The sequence below is a fragment of the Struthio camelus genome, chromosome 17, assembly GCF_040807025.1.
Source record: "Struthio camelus isolate bStrCam1 chromosome 17, bStrCam1.hap1, whole genome shotgun sequence".
Taxonomy (NCBI): Eukaryota; Metazoa; Chordata; class Aves; order Struthioniformes; family Struthionidae; genus Struthio; species Struthio camelus.
In genome coordinates, this window is record NC_090958.1 from 5,026,456 (window position 1) to 5,045,534 (window position 19,079).

Here is a 19,079-nt window from a genome sequence, read left to right on the forward strand (position 1 = left end):
TAGAGATCATGTGACACAGCCTATTTATACAAGATTTTTGCCAAATTTCCAGACTGAGAAAAGCTTAGATAAGCTGTTGAATTTTTGAATGCTGATCCCTTTGTCCTTTTTCAGTAACTTTCACTATAAATTTGCCTGCTAAGCCTCAGGGGTAGGAAGAAGGCATAACCAAGATAGATAGTCTTCTCTTTCAGATGTGAAGTTAATTTATCTGTGTCTTAAAATATTCTGAAGAAGACCTAAGTGTATGAAACCTCATTTGAATTATACATACCCTTTCAAGTGCAACACACTAATGCTGCTCACAAGGGACTGATAATTTGTTTACCTGACTATATGTGTAATGTTGTCACAGTAATGGCACGGGCAATTCTGGTGTGTAATTCACAACTTGATAAACTTTAGGCTTTTCCCAAGGAATAAATTTTTCTGAAACCTGTCTCATAACTCTTACCCGTGCTCTGTCCTTGCTGGGGAACTCTGTTAATTTTCATAGTCTGAACAGTAATTCACAGGAAAATAGTCAGCCTCTCTAATACTTGGCTGGGATTTATGATACACCATTACTCAGTGGGGTATTTTGTAAAGATAATGAAGTCCTAGTAATATAATAGTAGGTATTACTAAAGCCTCATTACCTTTAAGAAATATTCTACAGAACATTTTCTAGTGTATGCTGAACTGTTATCAGTAATTAAAAGTCAACTCCAGTTGTCAAATAAAGGAACTAGGAATGTTTAGTATTTACATTATTCATTGATTCCGCCTCTGAGGCGTGAATCATCTGACGTCTCGTTTGCTCTGCTCTGATGAGCGTATTCTCATTACCAGTCCTCCAGTTGCACTGAATTGTTGATGGGCAAGCTTTATAGGAGGAGGCACTGTGCGTGCGTTGGGCCTAGATTCACTTCTAAATGAATGAAAGTCCTAAAATGTTAGTAACGTTGTCTGGAGACAGGGGTTGTTGGTAGTACAAGTACATCTTCTGGTGCAAATTTGTCTGTTAATACGAATGCCTGAACTGATAAGAAATGGTCTCTTTCCCCCTCTCTTCTCAGAAAATATCTTCACTCAGCAACCAAGTTACTTCAGTGACCTAGATGAAACTCTGCCCACTGTCCTCCAGGTACTGTTTTGCTGTTTGGCCTGAGGCTCAGATTTCATCTAGGTTACGGTGTGGGATAGTTTAGAGGGAGGAAGGGAGCAAATGTGATCAGAGGCAGGCAGAATGTATTTGTCATTGCTTATTTTATCTGTTTTATGCTAATATTGGTCAGGTAGTTTTTGAACCTTTATCTACAACTGTTGCTGATGACCGATTCCTGTTACCTTCCTTCTGCTCTGACATTCCCTTTGCAGTTAATCTTGAGGAATTTTTGTTAGGCAGTTCAAATACAAAGTAACTATTCTTCATGGCCCCTCTTGTGCGGGGGAAGCGTTGAAACTTAAAACAACATAATAGAGACTGCGAGAGGTAGCTAAGACTGGACGTAGTAGAATGTGTGAGTTTTGACGCTGCAGGTTCTCAGGAGTAAACGAAATTGGAGGGGATGCATTGTTGCTATACGAATGATATCAGCACCTCTCTATTTCTAAGCTTTCATTTCTATGAGCAGTTCACATCTTCCCCAGACTCGGTAAGCAGGATTCACATTTCACCTGAAGGTAAATCAAAAAGCCTTGACATCTTTGTGCCGTGAAAATGTTGTGTTTGGGTCCCCAAAAGCCTCACCTATACACAGAAATATGCACAAAATATACACCTATACACAAAACCATAATATTTTTTACCCCAAGACACACAAAATGTCTCTTGGCTTTTTGAAAGTTCACGTTCTTCACGAAACTGGTAGAGCTGACTATGAGAGGTGATATCATTATATTAATAATATTCATATATTATTAATGTTCTAGGATGCAAGACTAAACCTTGAAATGAATTACTGGGGGAGGGCAACAAAGATTCTGTTTGTTTGTGATATACCATGTCAGAGCAGTTACTCTGCAGACCTTTGGTTTCTTTACAGTGTATTTTGTTAGCCATTACAGAGAGATACTCGCCTATCTCAAGTGTGTGCATGTAATGTCTCAGAGAAGGCACGTTGTTACTGATCCGTAAAAGTATGTGTTTACCTCATTACTGAAAGGAGTTGATAACTGGTGCAGGTTAGGAGTTTACATGCGCTGTGAAATAGTAAAGTTAACCCCACGTTCTTAATGTCAGCACTTTTAGCTGCCCATCCATGTGGCTGTGAAGTAAAGCTCAGCAAGTCTCCTAAGATGCCAATGTAGAAGAGTTGCTTTTAAGTTGGTCCTACACCAAAGCTGTCTAGCAATCCTGAACCTAATTTTATCAGCCTCCCTCCAGATTTTTCAATTATAGCCAAGAGCCGCTAAATCTGTCATGCTGACCTCAGACGAGAGGGCAGGAAGAGCTTTGGGAGCAGCTTGTAAGCAGTAGCTGACATTAACTTCCCAATTGTCCGGTTACTCCCTTGCAAATAGGGCTAGTCAGATCCTAGGTGACCTCATCAGTGTTGGTAGAGCTCGCTGGCTGATTTTCTCACATAGCTAAGGATTTGGATTAGTCTGTAGTCCTTGTCTCAGCACCGTGCCCCTATATAGCTGCACTTGAATTGCTTGCAAGTCACGTGCTGTTTCAGAAGTGCAGTGTGGCCCTTCCTGCTGTAGCCTGCAGGAAGCCCACGGCTTTCACCGTACACAGCTCTGGGTTGTGTGGGAATAGTTGCACAGCTGAACCAAGTGCTCATAGTATAGAATACTCTTATATTACTATACTACAAGATAAAGCATGTTCCACTGCTTTCCCCTGTCGTAACACTTCTGCTCTATTGATCTAGGTATTCAACAATATCTTGCACAAGTGTGGCTTGCAGTGTGAAGGAGCCTCTGCTGAGCCCCAGAAACTGGAAGAAAGAGTAAATGTGACTCCTGGGAACATGCCTCTCCAGGTAGAACTGTTGCTCAGCGCGCTTCACTATTTGTCGTTCTGCAGATTGAGTAGCCTGTGGCGCAGTAAGGCCACGGAGAGTCATTTTGTCCCCAAATATGGATGTCTCAGCACATGGTTGCTTGTTATTGTTTCATTGTTTATCATGTGACTTGATGATAAAGCCTTTCCACCGTGAGTTTGTTGTTTTACTCTTGTGCGTTTCAACCATAGCCATTGCATTGTGGGTTTTTTTTCTAACCTCTATAACTTTTTTTCCCCCCCCACTCAGTTCATAAGTAATGTAACAGAACATCTTAAGGAAGTCTTAAAATAACCCTGAAAGTGATCAGAGTTGATATTTTCTTCAGAACTGTCTGTTTAACAGCAGTAGACTTTACTTCCAATTAATTAAGAGGTTTTATTGTGCTAGGTGCTGCACAAATGCGTATTGAAGGACCGGCCCCATCTCAGTGGGCATACGGTCTTCTACAAAATCTGAGTCACATGAACTGTACGTGGGAGTTGTTACAGCTACCCTGGAAATGCATCTTACACTGAAATGGACTACAGAAATCGTTCCTTTAATTCCTGTACTACTGCTATGCAGTGCTTCCAGCCAGATGGGGAGGAATATTTTATGTGGAAGACGTACGGAGGGCAAATGCCACTATCCAAAACAGGATCTGATGAGGGTTCTCTTTATTTAACAGAATCTTCATTGAGTGTGAGCAGTTGGGATTGTATTATAGATCTGTAAAGGACAGATGCGGTCTCAATCTACCTCTGTACCCAATAACACGCAATGTGCCTGTGATTGATAGCAAACTCTCTTCCTGCAGTCAAGGAAAAGGCTTAGCCTGAACATGCTGTGTCCCTGTTAGAGTAGGTTATACTGTGTTACCAGGAAAGCTTGTGTGGCTTTTTATCCTCTCAGTAATTCTCTTTCTCTCTCAGGAGCTGAAGGATATTGTGCTGTACTTATGTGACACTTGCACAACACTCTGGGCGTTTCTTGATGTCTTCCCATTGGCTTGCCAGACCTTCCAAAAACATGACTTTTGCTACAGGTACATCTCAGACTGCAGAGCTCGTCTTAGTGAAGTAGAAATACCAACTATGCTGCTCTGTCCTGTCCCAGTGCCTTCACTGTTGAAAGAATGGGCAGATTTAGTGTAACTAAAAACTGCTAGGTTCACACTGAGGGGAGTATATAGACTCCCAGTAAATCAAATAAACTCTAGGCATCCCTATATTAATGCATCTGTGATATGTTCATTTTCACTGTTATCCTTGAGAGAGCCTAGAGCCAGGCAACCCTGTACAATTTCAAGACCCGGCTAAATAGTACTCAGCATGCTTTGGAAAGCTTGGAGGGACCAGTAGAGAAGAGCTGTGGACAAAAACGACTTCCTGCTGTAGGACCTGAAGCAAAGGCAGCAGAAAGTCTCGGTCCCTGATGGGCCATTGCTCCCAGGAAGACATCTTTTTGATGTTATGCTTAAGTTTTATGTTAGAGAATGTTGCTGAGCTTTGGCAAAAACTGAGTGAGTAGTACCACCTTCCTGGGAGAGGGTGACAAATCAGCACTGTCACAGCTGGGCTGTCAGCTAATTCCCATGTCCAGCTGGATCACAGTGGCAATGAGTCAGGAGCCAGGATGGTCACAAGGACCAGGCAGGCGTGTATTTCCACAGAGGCTGCAAGTCCTTGAGTGGTACTTACCCCGTTTGTTTCAGGTGTTTTAAGCCCTCACCTCATCTTGTACGGTCTTGCCCTAGCAGCCTCCGTTAAGGACCAACTGAAGTGTTAATTTCTTGTCCTTATTTCCCCCATTTTGTTTGCTTGTTGCTGTGAATGAACACATGCTTGTTTTTGGCTTCTGTTTCCAATTGTGTTACAGCCCTCTGAAGTCTTATAAGCTCCGAGTGGTTTATGGACCACAGGTTGAGTAATACTGCTCTAGGGTGTGCAGGTTTCTGTCCTCTTTGGATGTTGTCATCAAGTTGGTTGTTGAAAGAAAGCATGTTGGTGGACTGCTGGTGGCTGTTTGGATTGGCAAGCCGCGCTGTTTGCATGCTTGGTTACTCAGAGAAGGAAAGCCTTTGCTTTTAATTCTATTGTTGTCAGAGATGTGCTTAAAAAAAGTTCTGATCTTTGTGCAGTGGGACAGCAGCAACATTTTCATTACTTCTCAATATGGACTAATCACTGGGTCTTTGGAGTGTGGGGAGGGAAAACTGATTTACGTGCCATCTTTTTGGCACCTCTGTGAGTCTGAATCAGTCTGTTGGCACTTGCTAATCACTCCCCCTGACTGAAAGTATGAACCAGCTTCTGCTACATTGCCTCAAGGACCCTCATTTAACATATTTGGCTCTTATGAGACATGCACATAATGTTCCTAATGGAGCCTCTGCACCTCATTTCAGCAGGCTTGACTTTTGGGCAAATCTCTGTAAGCCATTAGTTATAGCTACTCATGAAGCAGGACCTGCTGTTACTGTGTGAGGGGAAGTATCTCCACATCTCCTAGTGCCTTGTCTGTGAACGGAAAGGGTCTGTGTGGGCTGTCTGGTATGTGAAATGTGAAACTAGCCCAAACTGACTTTTTTAAATTTTTCCTGGCCCCGTCCTATTGAAACATCCTCCTAGGCTTTCTGCATGTTGGATACCTCCATCTAAATGCTCACTTAGAACAGAGCCAAATAGCAAGACTTTGTTGGAAATCATATGCTGTTTGAGGATTTTGGGGTGGGAGGGGGTGTCTCATGGTAGACTTGAGCATATCAGCTCTTTGCACACTGCAGGTTTGTGTTTGGGATGTTTCTCAGTTGGGCAGATTATTCTTCTGTTCAGTAGCCTGATGATTTTTAAATACATTTCCTTGGCTACAACTTCAAAGATACCTTGATGGTCTCCTTAGAGTGCTGCTCTTTGCCTATCACAGATTTGCTTGCTTGTGTTTCAGGGGAAAAATAACAAAACAGGGTAATACTAATGTCTACTGCTAGTGAGGAGAATTTAATGAAATTAACCATATGACTTTTTTAGCAAATGATTTTTGAAACCTCAGTTGACAGTTCCTGTTTTGTTGTCCCTTTTTACAGATTAGCTTCGTTTTATGAATTGGCAATTCCTGAGCTGGAATCTGCAATTAAGAAGAGGCATTATGAGGATAACAGGTGAAAATGTCTGAGAAGGCTTGCCTGTTCTTTTGAATAAGAATCTCCCAGGGCTTAGTTAAAAAAGCGCTTCATGCTGCTTTGTCCACCTCTGCAGTCTAGCTACCTTTTTATGCTGCTTCAAAGCTCTCTGAAGAGACAGCTTTCCTAATTCCAAAGGAACTTTCTTGGGCAGTGGGGTGACTAATGATTTCTTTTAGTGCTCTCTAAGAGGCTTGATGGGAGATGTATCTAAATTGTAACAGAGTGCAAAAAGATCAAGGATATCTCTATGGCTAGCCTGATCTCATTGCATTTTAAAGCACAGACTATGCTGGTACTGATGAGATATCATTTGTCTAGCTGTCAGGTCAACGGGTGGCTGAGAGCAACTTTGTTTAGACCGTGGGTTCTGCTTAACCCGTGGTTATGAAATGGCTCTCATCTTTGGTCCTTGCAGCAAAGAAACAATTCAGCTAATGAAATTCCTCCTCTAGCAGGATTTCTCTGCAGAAAGGTGTGTTCGAGAATCAGATTTCCTATGATGATACTGACAGTGGTTTTGTTTGTTTTCCACTCTGAAGTGGTTTTGCTGATTTGTGGAGGAGAATTTCCCATTCCAGGAAGAAGGTGATGGAAGCTTTTCACATCATTGTAAACCAAATCTGTCTGCAGCCCATCTTAGAAAGCAGGTATTGGCACTTGGGCTCTGTGGTACTAGCCAATTACTTGATTGCCATCAAGGGGAAAATTGTTCCTTGGTTTCCAGATTACCTGGAGGAAATGAACAGTTATTGCTATTTGTGTTGGGGTCGTGTCCAAAGACTTTGCCTGGGATCAGAAGTCTTTTGCCCTGGATAGCAGGGATGAAGCTATGTCTGATCCAGAATTGGTTTGGTGAGCTGTGTGTTGACCTTACCAAAGTGGGATAAGATCATGGTCCAATGAGCATGCTAAGCTCAGCTTATAGCCATACTGCAACTTTTAATGCTATTTGTGGAAACCTTGACTGAGATACCTTGGTAAAAACGATACATTATTAAAAAGAGTTGAATCACTGCATCATTGAAAACAGTGTTTTTTAACTGTAGTTACTAGTGCTTTAGCCCGGTTCTTCCCCCCTCCTGTTTTGAAAATTGGTTAGCTAATAAGAAATGCTTCTTATCTATAATCTGTGAGTAATCTCAGAATGAAGGCAAGTGTAATTATCCTTACTTTATAAGTAGAGAAATTAAGACAAGTGATGTGACTCAAAACCACGCTGCATATTGGGGACAGAGCCAAGAACTTGGGTCTTGATTGCGAGACCGGCACTCTATCAGGCTGGGCTATCTTTGCCTGTATTCATTACAGGTTTTGTAGATTGCTGGTCTCTCTGGCTCCTGTTCTGCTTGAATAGTTTTCACGGTTTGATACGAGTAGAGTTGTCCAAGAAGACGAAGAGGCTCTGTTGGTTGAATTCCTTGTGGATTTGCTGGATTGACTTCCTCTGTGACTTTGGTTAAATCACCTAATCTGTCTGTGCTGCAATTCCAATTGTTAAAGTGGTAACAGTAGCCTTGCCATACCTGAGTGTTGCCTTTCTGCACTTACTGGAATAATGAAAGTAGAAATGAAGCAGACTGTAGCATTTTCAGATTCCACAGTATTCAAGACTGCATGTATATATTTCAGAGACAACAAGATCAGATGTAAAGGACAGATCCAGAAACTCATTCCCAGTTTGAAGTGAGCTGAGGTTACTGTGAAAGTGATACTTCCGACTTCGAGAGAAATGCCTTTTTTTAATACTGATCCACTGCAGAGGGTGTTGTGCCCTGCCTCAGCCCTGTGGCTTGATGCAAGCCCCTTGCAAGCAGCAAGGGGAGGTTTAGGTATTATAACAGCAAGATTGCAGTAGGAGTTTGCTTGGCGTATGTTCTTGCATAGGTGAGCACATACCTTCTAGGAGGTTCAGTGGTATAACCCCAAGACACGTAGTACTGTGCAATTGCAAAAGCTCTACACACCCTTTTCTGCTTATTGCAAGTCTGAGACATCGAACTAGGTTTTATAAAGTCTGTCAAAAGTCTTAGAATCCTAATTGTGATAAGGCTTCAGATCTAGCTCACCGAAATGTTTGCTGAAGCCATAAAAGCTTGTTTCCGTTTGACTCTTTGTTCCTTTGAAAGCCAAAAAGTGGCCCGAAATCTATTTTCAGGTGGGATTTCCCTTGATGTATGAGTGTTACTAGTTTGGCTAGTGAGGCAGAATGTGGAGATTCTGCGATGTGGTAGGCTCACCACTGAATTTTTCACTCTGCTGTGCTAATGTTTTTTGCAGCCACGAGAATATTCAGCCTTTTATTGAGGAATTTCTACAGATCTTCACTTCAGTGCTTCAGGAAAGGAGGTGAGTCTGGCTGCATGAGAGCCAAGAGGAGGGTCAGCTTGTCTTCCCCTTTCGTTCTTTACAGCAGAATCGCCCGAGTCGTTATTATGAGGTGTTATGATGCGTGTGGGAGTGAGAAATAATTCTAGCTATGGGAGTGAGAAATAATTCTAGCTAGTTGGGAAAACTGCTGTGAGAAGATTTCAGATTGTAGCACAGACTTTATTGTAAAGGTGAGGAGGGTGTTGCATGATGCTGGAGAATGTTGTTATTTGCTCTTTTTAATCCAGGCTTGCAAACTGGAAGTTAATGATTTAGCTATTGCAGCTACCTTGACAAGTTAGGCCATTATTACTGATCTCTGCTTGTTAAGTGGGGTGATCAGACCGCAAAGATACCAAGTGCCAACACTGAAGATGCAAAGTGGACAAGTGACAAAACTAGGAATCAGATCTTGGGTTCCTGGCACCGCTGTCCTTCTGATCATATTCATATCATAAACCATATTTTCTCTGTAAGGGGGTGCTAGGTGATGGGTCATAGTATTATAAGGAGTGTTAAACTGGCTGTGATGGGTTAGTGGGGAGTGCTGCAGTGTAACGGGAGTAAAATCAGGCATGGCAATGTGTGCTGGAGTTTGGTATTAGGTGTGAGAGGTTGGGTATGTTCCTACCTGGGCAGTGAGAAGGTGACAGTGGCATAGTAGGGATGGCAGCATGTGACAGCTCTGCAGGTAATTTACTCCTGAGTTTGACTGATTAAGCTTGCTTCTGCATTTTCAGATTTCTCCGTGACTATGATGAGCTGTTTCCTGTTGAAGATGATGTCAGTCTACTTCAGCAAGCATCCTCCACATTGTATCCTTTGCTCTCAACAGGTGTGCACCTCAGGGTTTTGCAAACCTGTCTGCTCTTAGATTCCTTCTCTCCCATGGTATTTCCTGCCTCTGGTTAAGCTGCATGACTGGCAGCAAGTGGTGGAAAGCTGTTCTTTAGAAAAAAAGAAAGAGGTAGTTGTTGGAGGGGGGGGAACACAATGTTAATGTAGGCACAGGCTTGGGAGTCACTGAAAAACACAAAGCTACTTCATGGTGAGGTCTGAGTTTGTGCATCTAGAACGTGAGAAACGTCCTTAATGCTGTCTCCTAGAGATGAGACCAGGACAGCCTATATCCTCCAAGCAGTGGAAAGTGCATGGGAAGGGGAAGACAGGAAAAAAACACAAGTTGTTAAAGACCCAACACCACCAGCAGCATCTAATGCAGCATCAGCAATTGCGGAGAGCAATTCTGAGGACCTGGAAGAGCTTGGGGCTGCGTATGCATCAGAGGATGAGGTGAGTAGAGCTGTATGGATAGGACTGGGTTCCGCTCTCCCTGTCCTCGCTTCATTCATCTATGAGGAGTGGATTGGTTTGCTTGGCTTTTGGGCTGATGTGAGATTTAGTCTCACTTCTTGCCTTTGCTAGGTTTCAGTGCAGACCCATGTGCCCCATGAAACGAGAAACAAACTACATAATAATCCTGGCTTTAACTTTGAGCAGAATGCTTCTAACTCCCTTTTGGCTTGGGTTTCCTATTGCTGTGGTTTGTTCAGATACTGCACTTCATCACTGCAGTCTGTACGCGTGATAATTTTTGAGGAAGTATACTATATGTGTATTACTTGAGGAAAGGATTCTCCAGAGTAGCCCAGCTGACTCAGGAGCAGACAAAAGTAGGTGTGCACCCAACTCTGTCGTAAACCTTGGCTCGTATAAACAGTGTAGCTGATTTCTCTTCTTTTGACTTCAGTCCGACTTCTTTGTGTTAAGTGCTGATAACCCAGCCTGCTCTCTTCCCTTTCTCATTGTGTGTACCTACCTTCCCTCAATTGCTGTCTCTTCCCAGTAATGCTACCAATTCTCTTTGGTGTGTATCTATAGTGTGCTGGTGCAGCTGCTGCGCCCGCTGCCAAGGTGTCAGGAGTGGAGCTGGACTCTCTGATCTCTCAAGTGAAAGACCTGCTACCAGACCTTGGTGAGGGCTTCATCCTGGCCTGCCTGGAAGAGTACAGTTACAATGCAGAGCAAGTGATCAACAACATCCTGGAAGATAAGCTGGTGCCATCGTTGGATAAGCTGGAGCGAACGATGCCAAGGTGTGGGACAGGATTCCTAGCGCTGCTTTAATGCCTTTTCATTTTAGTTTGTGGCTTATCATTTAATATCCTTCTTGTTGAAGGTTAGAAACCTGTAGGGCTCTTTTTAAAAAAAAAAAAAAAAAAGTTGCATGTGCATCTATTGACCTCAAGAAAATGCCGTGAGAGTTTCCCATTGCCATCTATCACTAACCTGCTACCCTCATTCTGTCCCTGCAGAGGATGTGAATGCTCAATGTGCAGTGTTTCAGTACAGCAGAGGCTGTGCCATGTTTTGTAACAGGGAGACAAAAAGTTTTTATTTGAGTGTTTATTGGGCAAATACTTTAAAATTCCCTCATGGGTGGGGGACTGGCTTAGTCTAGGTGGGGCAATAAAATCTTGTTACTGCCAGAAGTTCTTTTGCAGCAGAGAACAGGGTCATAGATGTTAAAATCTCAGCTGCCCTGCAGGAAGGGGCATCTTCAAAGGAACTAATTCAGCTGCAATTCAACCTGCAGGGCAAAATACAGTATTCGAAGGACTGCTGTTTTCCAGTTGAAGTCAAACTGGGGAGCATTTGGAAATGGCAATTCAGATCCATTTTTATCTACCCTTTGACAAAGTTGCCAGGCTTTTACTTATTTCTGTGTTGTATATGGAGTGTAGGAATTGTAGTTGGCAGTGGAATTGAGTTGTTTTAGTTGTCCGCAGCAGCTAGTGTGCATTCGTGGTACAACAGCAGTTTCTGAGTGTCAGAATGTGAATGTGTTGTTTGTTCACATTTCATGGGAGAATGGGCAGACTGTCTCATTGTTGCATTAAAAGAGGAAAGCATCTTTATCAGAAAAGCAATGTTGTAAAAAAGAATCTTGGTTTTGCAACAGTCTTAATGCTCTCAGTCAAATAGGCTGGCTTTGGCACAAATGATGTGGGATGTGCTTTTGGAAGGTGCTTTTTTGTTTCGTTTTTTGGTTGTTTTGTTCCCCTGCTAGTACTGCAGAGCCAGCAGTTACAGCATATAAGGCTGGATTTTTTTCTTGCCTCTTGCATCTTGAAACAAAAGTGTCAGTTCAGTAGCAAATGCAAAATTTTGATTACTGCTGATTTTAGAAGTGAGCACAACAGCATTTTCAGATGCCCAGCTGAGCTAACAGCACCAGCAAAATGAATGCAAAGATAATGGTCCTTTGGCTTATATAAATTGAACAAGTGTAACCTGGAACTCTGAGGCAGAATTAAGAAGGAACCATAGGGAGATAAATATCCTGAAATCAACAGCAGCAAATTATTGGATTTTTTTCCAGCATGTAATTCATCATACTTAGTGTTTGGCTTTACTGAGTCACTGTTTTGAGACCAGGCAGTCTGTTGAATAGTCCATGTTCCTGTTTGATTTTACTTTCTTAAATGAACAGCAGAATTTTCTTCTGGCTTTCTGTCCACTGGTTCAGTTTCCTCACAAAAATAAGCCTCAAGGACTGGCTTCTCTCTCAGACCAGTGGCATTTAGTGATTATGCACATATTATGCTGCAGCTGTGAAATGAAGGGATTGCAATCTGTGACCCGATCAGCCGGCACCACAAAGAGTATCTCAGCATGCTGTGGATGACTGTGAGATTTGACGCAGAATAAACTAAGGTCTTAGGAAGGAGAAGACTTGGTCTCCCTCAACTTCACCTATGTTTTCATTTTCTCTCTCTTTCTCTCTTTAATTACAGACAGCTAAAGCCAGACCCTACTCCTCTAGTGACTTCTCGCTATAATGTTTTCCAGAATGATGAGTTTGATGTTTTCAGTAGGGACTCAGTGGATGTGTCTCGGATACAAAAAGGCAAGCGGTGAGTATCACCCATCCTTGATTTAACCCTGTCTGTCAGGAGGAATAAATATCTGTGAACTTCCCAAATTTACTTCTGTTACAGGCCTCCTGGAGGATTTTGTTGCGATTTTTTTTTTAGGGCAGGAGCTAAGGCTTACTAAAAACATTTCCCGCCTGTTTCCTCTTTTTTTTTTTTTTTCCTGGGGAAGTAAAATAAAGTACTGTTAGGGGTTTGGTTTCAGTTTAGTATTTTTTTTCTAGTTGGGTTTCCTCTATATGTGGCTGGAGACTGCTCTGCCAACCTCATTTTTAACGGCTGGCTCTTGCTTCTTGGTCTTCATGTTAAATTTATACTGAAAAGCAACTATCTCTGCTGCCCTGAGATCGTGACTCAGAACTGAGATTAATGATTTGTTTTAGATCCAAGTGAAGTATCAATATCTCAAAATCTGGTAACACTCGGTAACTTTGGCTTAGACTCCTTTTATTTTTCCTCTTGCTGTATGCTCGCTGCAGAAGGGCATTTACTTTGCTTTTTGCCTAGCTTGGCATTTTGTTCTGTGCCGCACGGTGTGAATTTAGGTTAGGGCATGTGGCATCACCTTGCTGGCTCCCAATAATGTCAACTGTACCTCAATAATATGGTTGATTTGTTTCAGATTCTTTTTTAAACAGTTTTCTCTAATCATCCAAGTATGATCTTTATGCTGATGTATCTTTACATGGAATGTAAATGAAAATCTGGCTGCAGATTGGACTGCGTGACCCTGGTAACTCCCCGTTAAGGTTTCAGTTGCAAAGCTGCAGCAAATTGTCAGAAGGAAATCACTTCTGTCCCAAAGTCCAGTCAACAGCTTTTCAGCAGCAGCTCTGTAGCGTTTATACTGGCTTGGCTGGGCAAGAAAATAGTTTCTTTTCTGGCCAAAATAATGACTTCTGAAGTGTTCATAGCTCAGAATTCACAGGCACAATCTTTCTCCCTCCTCCTCGTATGTTCCCCTGCTTGGACAGGTGCTCAGAGCACCTTGTCTGCTGGCTTCTGGTGCACAGGCATGCTCAGTTATCTCCCAGCTCTCCCAAAGTTTTGTTTGTGTGTGTGGTTGCTGAAGGGGAACTCGAGGCTGGAGACTACTCCTCAGATTCAGCACAGTGCCTCCAGTATATGGACTAATGCAGCTAGGAGGTCCTTTTGCAGATCACCTACAGAGCTTCCTAAGTTGCAAGTCATCCCTGAGCTGGGTCGTGGGACCCTGCTCCTTACCATGTTCCACCTGCTCCCATAGCTTTGCACGTGTGGCTGCCATCAGAGAGGCTGTGTCATCTTCTCCAGTTGTCGCACCACTCCTTGAGAAAGCTGTCATCTTTTCTGCTGTACTGTTGTGTGACCTCTTGGGGTGATCCTCCTATTAATGCTGCTGTTCCTGGTGTAGTTTGGCCTCCCTCAGGCTGTGTCTCCGTTTCAAAACAGTTGTTTTGCAAAGAGTGTGTCCTCCACGTAGGACTCCAAACACCTTAATATTTTTTGGGGGGGATGGTTTTTAAAACTTGAAAGTAACTAGCCAGGATCGGCAATGTATACCCTATGCCCAAGGTTGACCGTATCTAACTATATTAAAGGGTAAGCTATAGCACCGTGTTCTCTCTAGGATTTAACATTCAGAGCTTCGTAAATATGAAATGTGTTTCTCAGCAGTAAAAGTGTAACTTTCTCTGTGGTCCTTGTTTTACAAGCAAGAAACCTAATGCTTTACCAAGCTTCTGGAAACTAGAGTTCTCCTAGCCTGGTTTGAGACCTACATTGGATTCTAATGATAACAGCCTTTCCTTTTTGTTGCCTGTCTTTAAATCTTTTGCTCTCAAAATAGTGCTTATGCTTAAAATGCTGTTCCTGCTAAGCATGATGTTGCAGTAATGCTTAAAGAGCTGGGTCAAGTGGAGTCCCATTGTGCTTGCCGCTGTCCAGATAGGTATAAGCCGCTTGGGGCAGGGACTGTTAATGTGAAGGAGAAAGCCACACCAGGATGAGGAGAAAAACAAGCATGTGGAAATGAATATAATAAAGTACACATGATTCTTTGCCAGTCCTGAAAAGTGATCACTGCTGCCTCTGCCTAATCACTGCCTAATCACTACTGCCTAGCCATAATCACTAGCTAAACCAGACTTTTGAAGTCAGAGCACGTCCTGAACATCGTGGGACTAGAAAAATTATCCCACGGTTTTCCCTGGAATTGGTGCCTAACACAATTCATTGCAGCACCTCTGCAGTCATCAGACCACCTCAACAGGAAACAATTATCAAGTATTTAGTTCAGTCTCGTGCTGAATACCAACAAGAGATGTTATCCGGCCTAGGTACGTGTGAACTAACCCCATGTTTTGTAGGGCGTTTTGCAGCTAAATTCAGACATGTAACAACGAGTCACGGAAGAGAGGGGAAGCAAATGTATCTATTATGTTATCTTGTTTTGAGATTCTTAATAAAAATCAGCCTTAGATTGCTTTTCCAGTGTTCACTGGCATTTCACAAAAGTCTGGCCATCCTTGGTTCACTGAATATGTGCCTTGGACAGGTTCTTTCTCTGCTAATATTCAGATCCCAAACAAATGATTGATGCAAGTTTCTCCTAGACTTTGAGAGCTGCAAGGTGTCCTGGGAATACGTGGAAGTGAAATTCCCCATAGCTTTGCTGTAAGCTCTCTTGGTTGGGGTACGCTCCAGTTTCACAAGTCCTTATCGGCTATTTAGATGCAATATGTACTTGGCTGGTCTGAAAAATGGGACTTCAAAGAGTTTATGCTTGTGCAGCTTGAGACATGGCATCTCAGTGGCTGTTTTTAATACCTCTGTTGAACTTCTATTTCTTGATTTTTTTTTTTTTTTCCCCTCCCTCCCCTCTATAAAATGGCTGTAGTTTATTTGCCTCCTCAGTGTTTTACAAATTGTGTTTAAGGGTTGTACGTGCAGTGCATTGAGACAGGTTGGATCAGAAGCACGAGCCTACTCTTTATTCTGCTTTTCATTCTTAATCTTGCTTATTCTAATCCTTACTTGCCGCACGAGTAACTCTTTGGCTCTCCCTATCTACAATCATATTTTGCATCTCACGTTTGCAAGCTACGGTTCTTGTCTCTATTGGAACGCACGTGTCCGTGCAGCACCTACTCGAATGCGGCCCTGGTCCCTGATTTGCAGCTGTGCGTGCTACCGCAGTGAGACAGTACTGCAGCATGGTGTTAGAGGGCACTCTGGGCCTTGAAGAGCTGTCTGGTAGATGGGAGTCTTAGCCCTAACAACTTGCCATTCAAGATTCATGGGACTCTTTATGTTACTTGGATCTTGGCCAAACTTCAGCCTCAATATAATTGTGTTTGGCCTCCTGTAAAACCTTCCTTTCTGTCTCAAATGATAGTGGCAGTCTCCAGTTCCTGTTCTTATCTGCTGCATAATCTTGCTGGGCTTCTGTTTAAAAACTGCTGTTCCAAGCCAGAAGTGGCTGTTTTTAGTAGCCAGGCAAATGTTACCTCTCGGAGGGGAAACAGGGAGGCTTAAATAGTGCTTGCGAAGTTTGAGATGAGGCTTCTATTGCTGCAGTTTTCACTTACTAACAGGAAAAAAAAATTACATGGAAGATCTTGACATGGCCTTTCTGTTTCTGCCCCTCCCTTTCCATGCTGTGGTGTGCAGAAGGGAGAAAGACACAACCAGGAGTTTGCTGAATGACAAACGCCTGATTGCTGAGCAGAAGGAGCGTTACAGCCAGTACAGCGTGGTGGTGGAGGAGGTTCCTGTACAGCAAGGAGAAGCTCAGCTCTACAAGGAGGACTATGAGGACGAGTATGATGACACTTACGATGGAAACCAAGTAGGGGCAAATGATGCTGACTCAGATGACGAGCTGATCAGTAGGAGGTAGGTGCTGTGGCTGCCACCTAGAGTTATCTAGTTTGCACAAGCCTGTTTGTTTGACACTGGTTTTCATTCTGCTTCTCAGTGAGGATGTGGGTGCTCCAAACCATCCTTTTTCTTCTGCTACTATTTTCTCTGTAACATGCAAGGAGGGAGATTTGGCTCTCTTTCTCCCCTGTTGATAGGGAGCTTTACCATGGCACGCACACAAGAAGTCCTCAGGCTTCCACTTTCTGTGCCGATGGGACTTAGCTGTTACCTCAATTCAGCATCCAGATCTAAGAGGGGACTTTGTGCTGAAACTGGCACACAGCGGTCCTTCTGCCTATAGGATAATTATCCTCCAGCAGGGGAAAATGGATTGTCTTGAATAATGGGGCTTGAGTGTAGCTGGGCAATGTAAAGTAAAATGACAGATTAGCAAGAAAAACTTAATTTGGAAAAGTGTATGACCAGACTTTTATTCCTTGCCAATCCCATCTCTCATCTCATGCTGACGCCTGGAATTCCGCCTGTGATGGACTGCCCAGCGCTCTCCAGAACAACTGACAGCAGGAGGCACTTAGCATCCAGGAAGCGAAGGGTTAATTAGTGATGGGACTAGCAGAAATATTTATTTTAGAAGTATGACCCAGAGATAGAAAACCATTTCGTAAAAGCTGCTTTAACATTTCTGAAAGTGACCTCCTAAAGTCTGTTATAATTTATAAGAGCATCTTTGGGGTTCCCTTTGTTTCTGCCTATAACAGTGCGGCAGTCGAGTCCTTCCCCCTCTTTCACCTGCCGAGGTGCTCAGTGCTGTCTACCTTTCTGCCTTCCAGAGAGGCAGTAGGAACAGTTAATGGATGTTACTGCTGAAAATTAGACCTATAGATCTGATGTAAACAGAGACTCTTCTGGTTTTACATTTACTTTTTTATATAGTGGAATGGTGGATCTAAATTCCCAAAAAACAAAACAACCCCCCTCCACACACAAACATGCACGTTAAAGACGACCTATAGGAATGTTGGTTTGTTTATTTTTTCCTCCAGGACCTTTACACTGCATGTTCAGGGTGAATCATAAAGCTTGATGGATTTCTCTGAGTATTTCCCGCTGGATGAAACTGGGGCAGGGCGATGAAACTGGGGCTCCAGGGATAACCACTGACCAGTCATGGTAGTTTCCGAGTTCAGCACTTTCTGCACATCAGGTTGTTTCTGGCTGAGTTTAAGCTTGAGGTGTGAGGGCTGGTGAGCTAAAGCCTAGCAAAGTGTAAAAAAAGGCCAGCGCTCCTTACCAATGTCTTTTGGGTGTGTCTGGCTCCCCTTCTCCTAGAGGAAACAGTTGTTTCCCTGGAGAAATTCCCTATGAGGTTTCTCATTTTTCCTGATCTGCTGCTTTGAGAGAGAGAGACACACATACGCATACATATACATATGTATGTGTATATATTTTTAATTATATTTTGGTAGCAACTTCCTAGTGAACGTTCCGCAGTGAAGAAGAACCTCTATGTGTGTTAATCGCACATTAAAAGCGTCAGTAGCTGCTGGGTCTCTCTCCTTTCAGAAGCAAGCCTATGAAATTTGTGGATTCTAGTCCTTGAAAGATGTGATATAAAATGAAAAGGATATGCTCTTCAGTGAAACACTTGTGGCTGTGCTCTCTTCATCTTTCACTGTTTATGTCTAAATTCTCAGGCCATTCACCACTCCTCAAGTTCTGAGACCAAAAGGACAGGAGGACGGACAAGAGGAGGAGGAGGAAGATGAAGAAGAGGAAGAGGAAGCTGAAAAGGAAAGAGCTAAGGTGACATTTAGTTTGTGGTTGAAGTTGCATTAAGATTTATCATATGTTTTATGTCCTTCACCTGTTAAAGTGTCTGTCAGGGATGATGTGGAGGAAATTTCCTCTACCAAAGCATAAATCATTTAACACGAGCATGGAGACTGAGCTGCTTTTCAGGGTGGCTAGTTACTTCTGCAGTCGGCTGGATTCTGAGATGTCCCAACTACAACTGTCCATTGCCTGCTAAGCTAGCCCTATAGGAGCGATGACGCTCCTTGGAGAGGTTTATATCTCTTATTCCATGTACAGAAAGGTTCTGATGTCATGGATATGCTGGAAATATTAACGCTGATGGTGTTGCTGCTGGAGGTAGGATGTGGGAAGAAGTCTCATTGAGATTTTTCTGCCAGGTTTTGTGTTTAGAGTCTCTGACACCACTCCTGCTGGCTCGGCCAGAACAGATAACAGACAATGAACAGGCTCCCCGTTCCGTGGCACAACAGAATCGCCTCTGCTCTAGCCGTTTGAATAATGCTGATGAGTTCACTATAGCGCTGACGTTTTTCCTTCCTTCCTTCCCATAGCAGGACCATTTTGTGCAGGACCCAGCCATATTGAGGGAGAGAGCCGAAGCCAGACGGCTGTCTTATCTTGCAAGGAAGGGGTAAGTGAGGATCTCCCTTTGTTGGATGAAACCTTGGCTCTGCTGTAGCTAGCAAGTGGCTTGCTACTGACTTTAATGGATGAGGATGTACCTGTTCCTTAGCATTCCTGTATGCCAGGGTCACCACCACAGTGATGTTTGACTCCCTTGCCCAACTTTTACTTCACTGCTGATGGTGTCAAATGGATAGGACAGGGTAATTCTCTTTATCGTAAGTAGAGCAGAAACCTATGCAAGATAGGATCTTAGCGAACACAGCTTCCCAGAGCTTGAACAGGTCCCACAAGGATGTAAGGACAGCGTAATAG

At 43.1% G+C, this 19,079-nt stretch overlaps 1 protein-coding gene across 10 annotated transcripts in view; it reads left to right on the top strand.

Moving 5' to 3' along the window:
- ASCC2 (activating signal cointegrator 1 complex subunit 2) overlaps positions 1-19,079 on the top strand; it is a 39,799-nt gene that overhangs the window by 19,707 nt on the left and 1,013 nt on the right. For 8 of the 10 annotated variants that reach the window (XM_009670263.2, XM_009670262.2, XM_068910942.1 and 5 more), the window contains exons 6-18: positions 1,059-1,126; positions 2,862-2,972; positions 3,908-4,020; positions 6,061-6,135; positions 6,699-6,806; positions 8,437-8,505; positions 9,267-9,341; positions 9,633-9,819; positions 10,408-10,622; positions 12,324-12,443; positions 16,113-16,337; positions 18,020-18,128; positions 18,692-18,771. In XM_009670263.2, the coding sequence (XP_009668558.1) occupies positions 1,059-1,126; positions 2,862-2,972; positions 3,908-4,020; positions 6,061-6,135; positions 6,699-6,806; positions 8,437-8,505; positions 9,267-9,341; positions 9,633-9,819; positions 10,408-10,622; positions 12,324-12,443; positions 16,113-16,337; positions 18,020-18,128; positions 18,692-18,771 (1,555 nt within the window). The remainder of the gene's footprint in view (positions 1-1,058; positions 1,127-2,861; positions 2,973-3,907; positions 4,021-6,060; positions 6,136-6,698; positions 6,807-8,436; positions 8,506-9,266; positions 9,342-9,632; positions 9,820-10,407; positions 10,623-12,323; positions 12,444-16,112; positions 16,338-18,019; positions 18,129-18,691; positions 18,772-19,079) is intronic. The other 2 variants (XM_068910946.1, XM_068910947.1) reach the window with 1 other exon arrangement.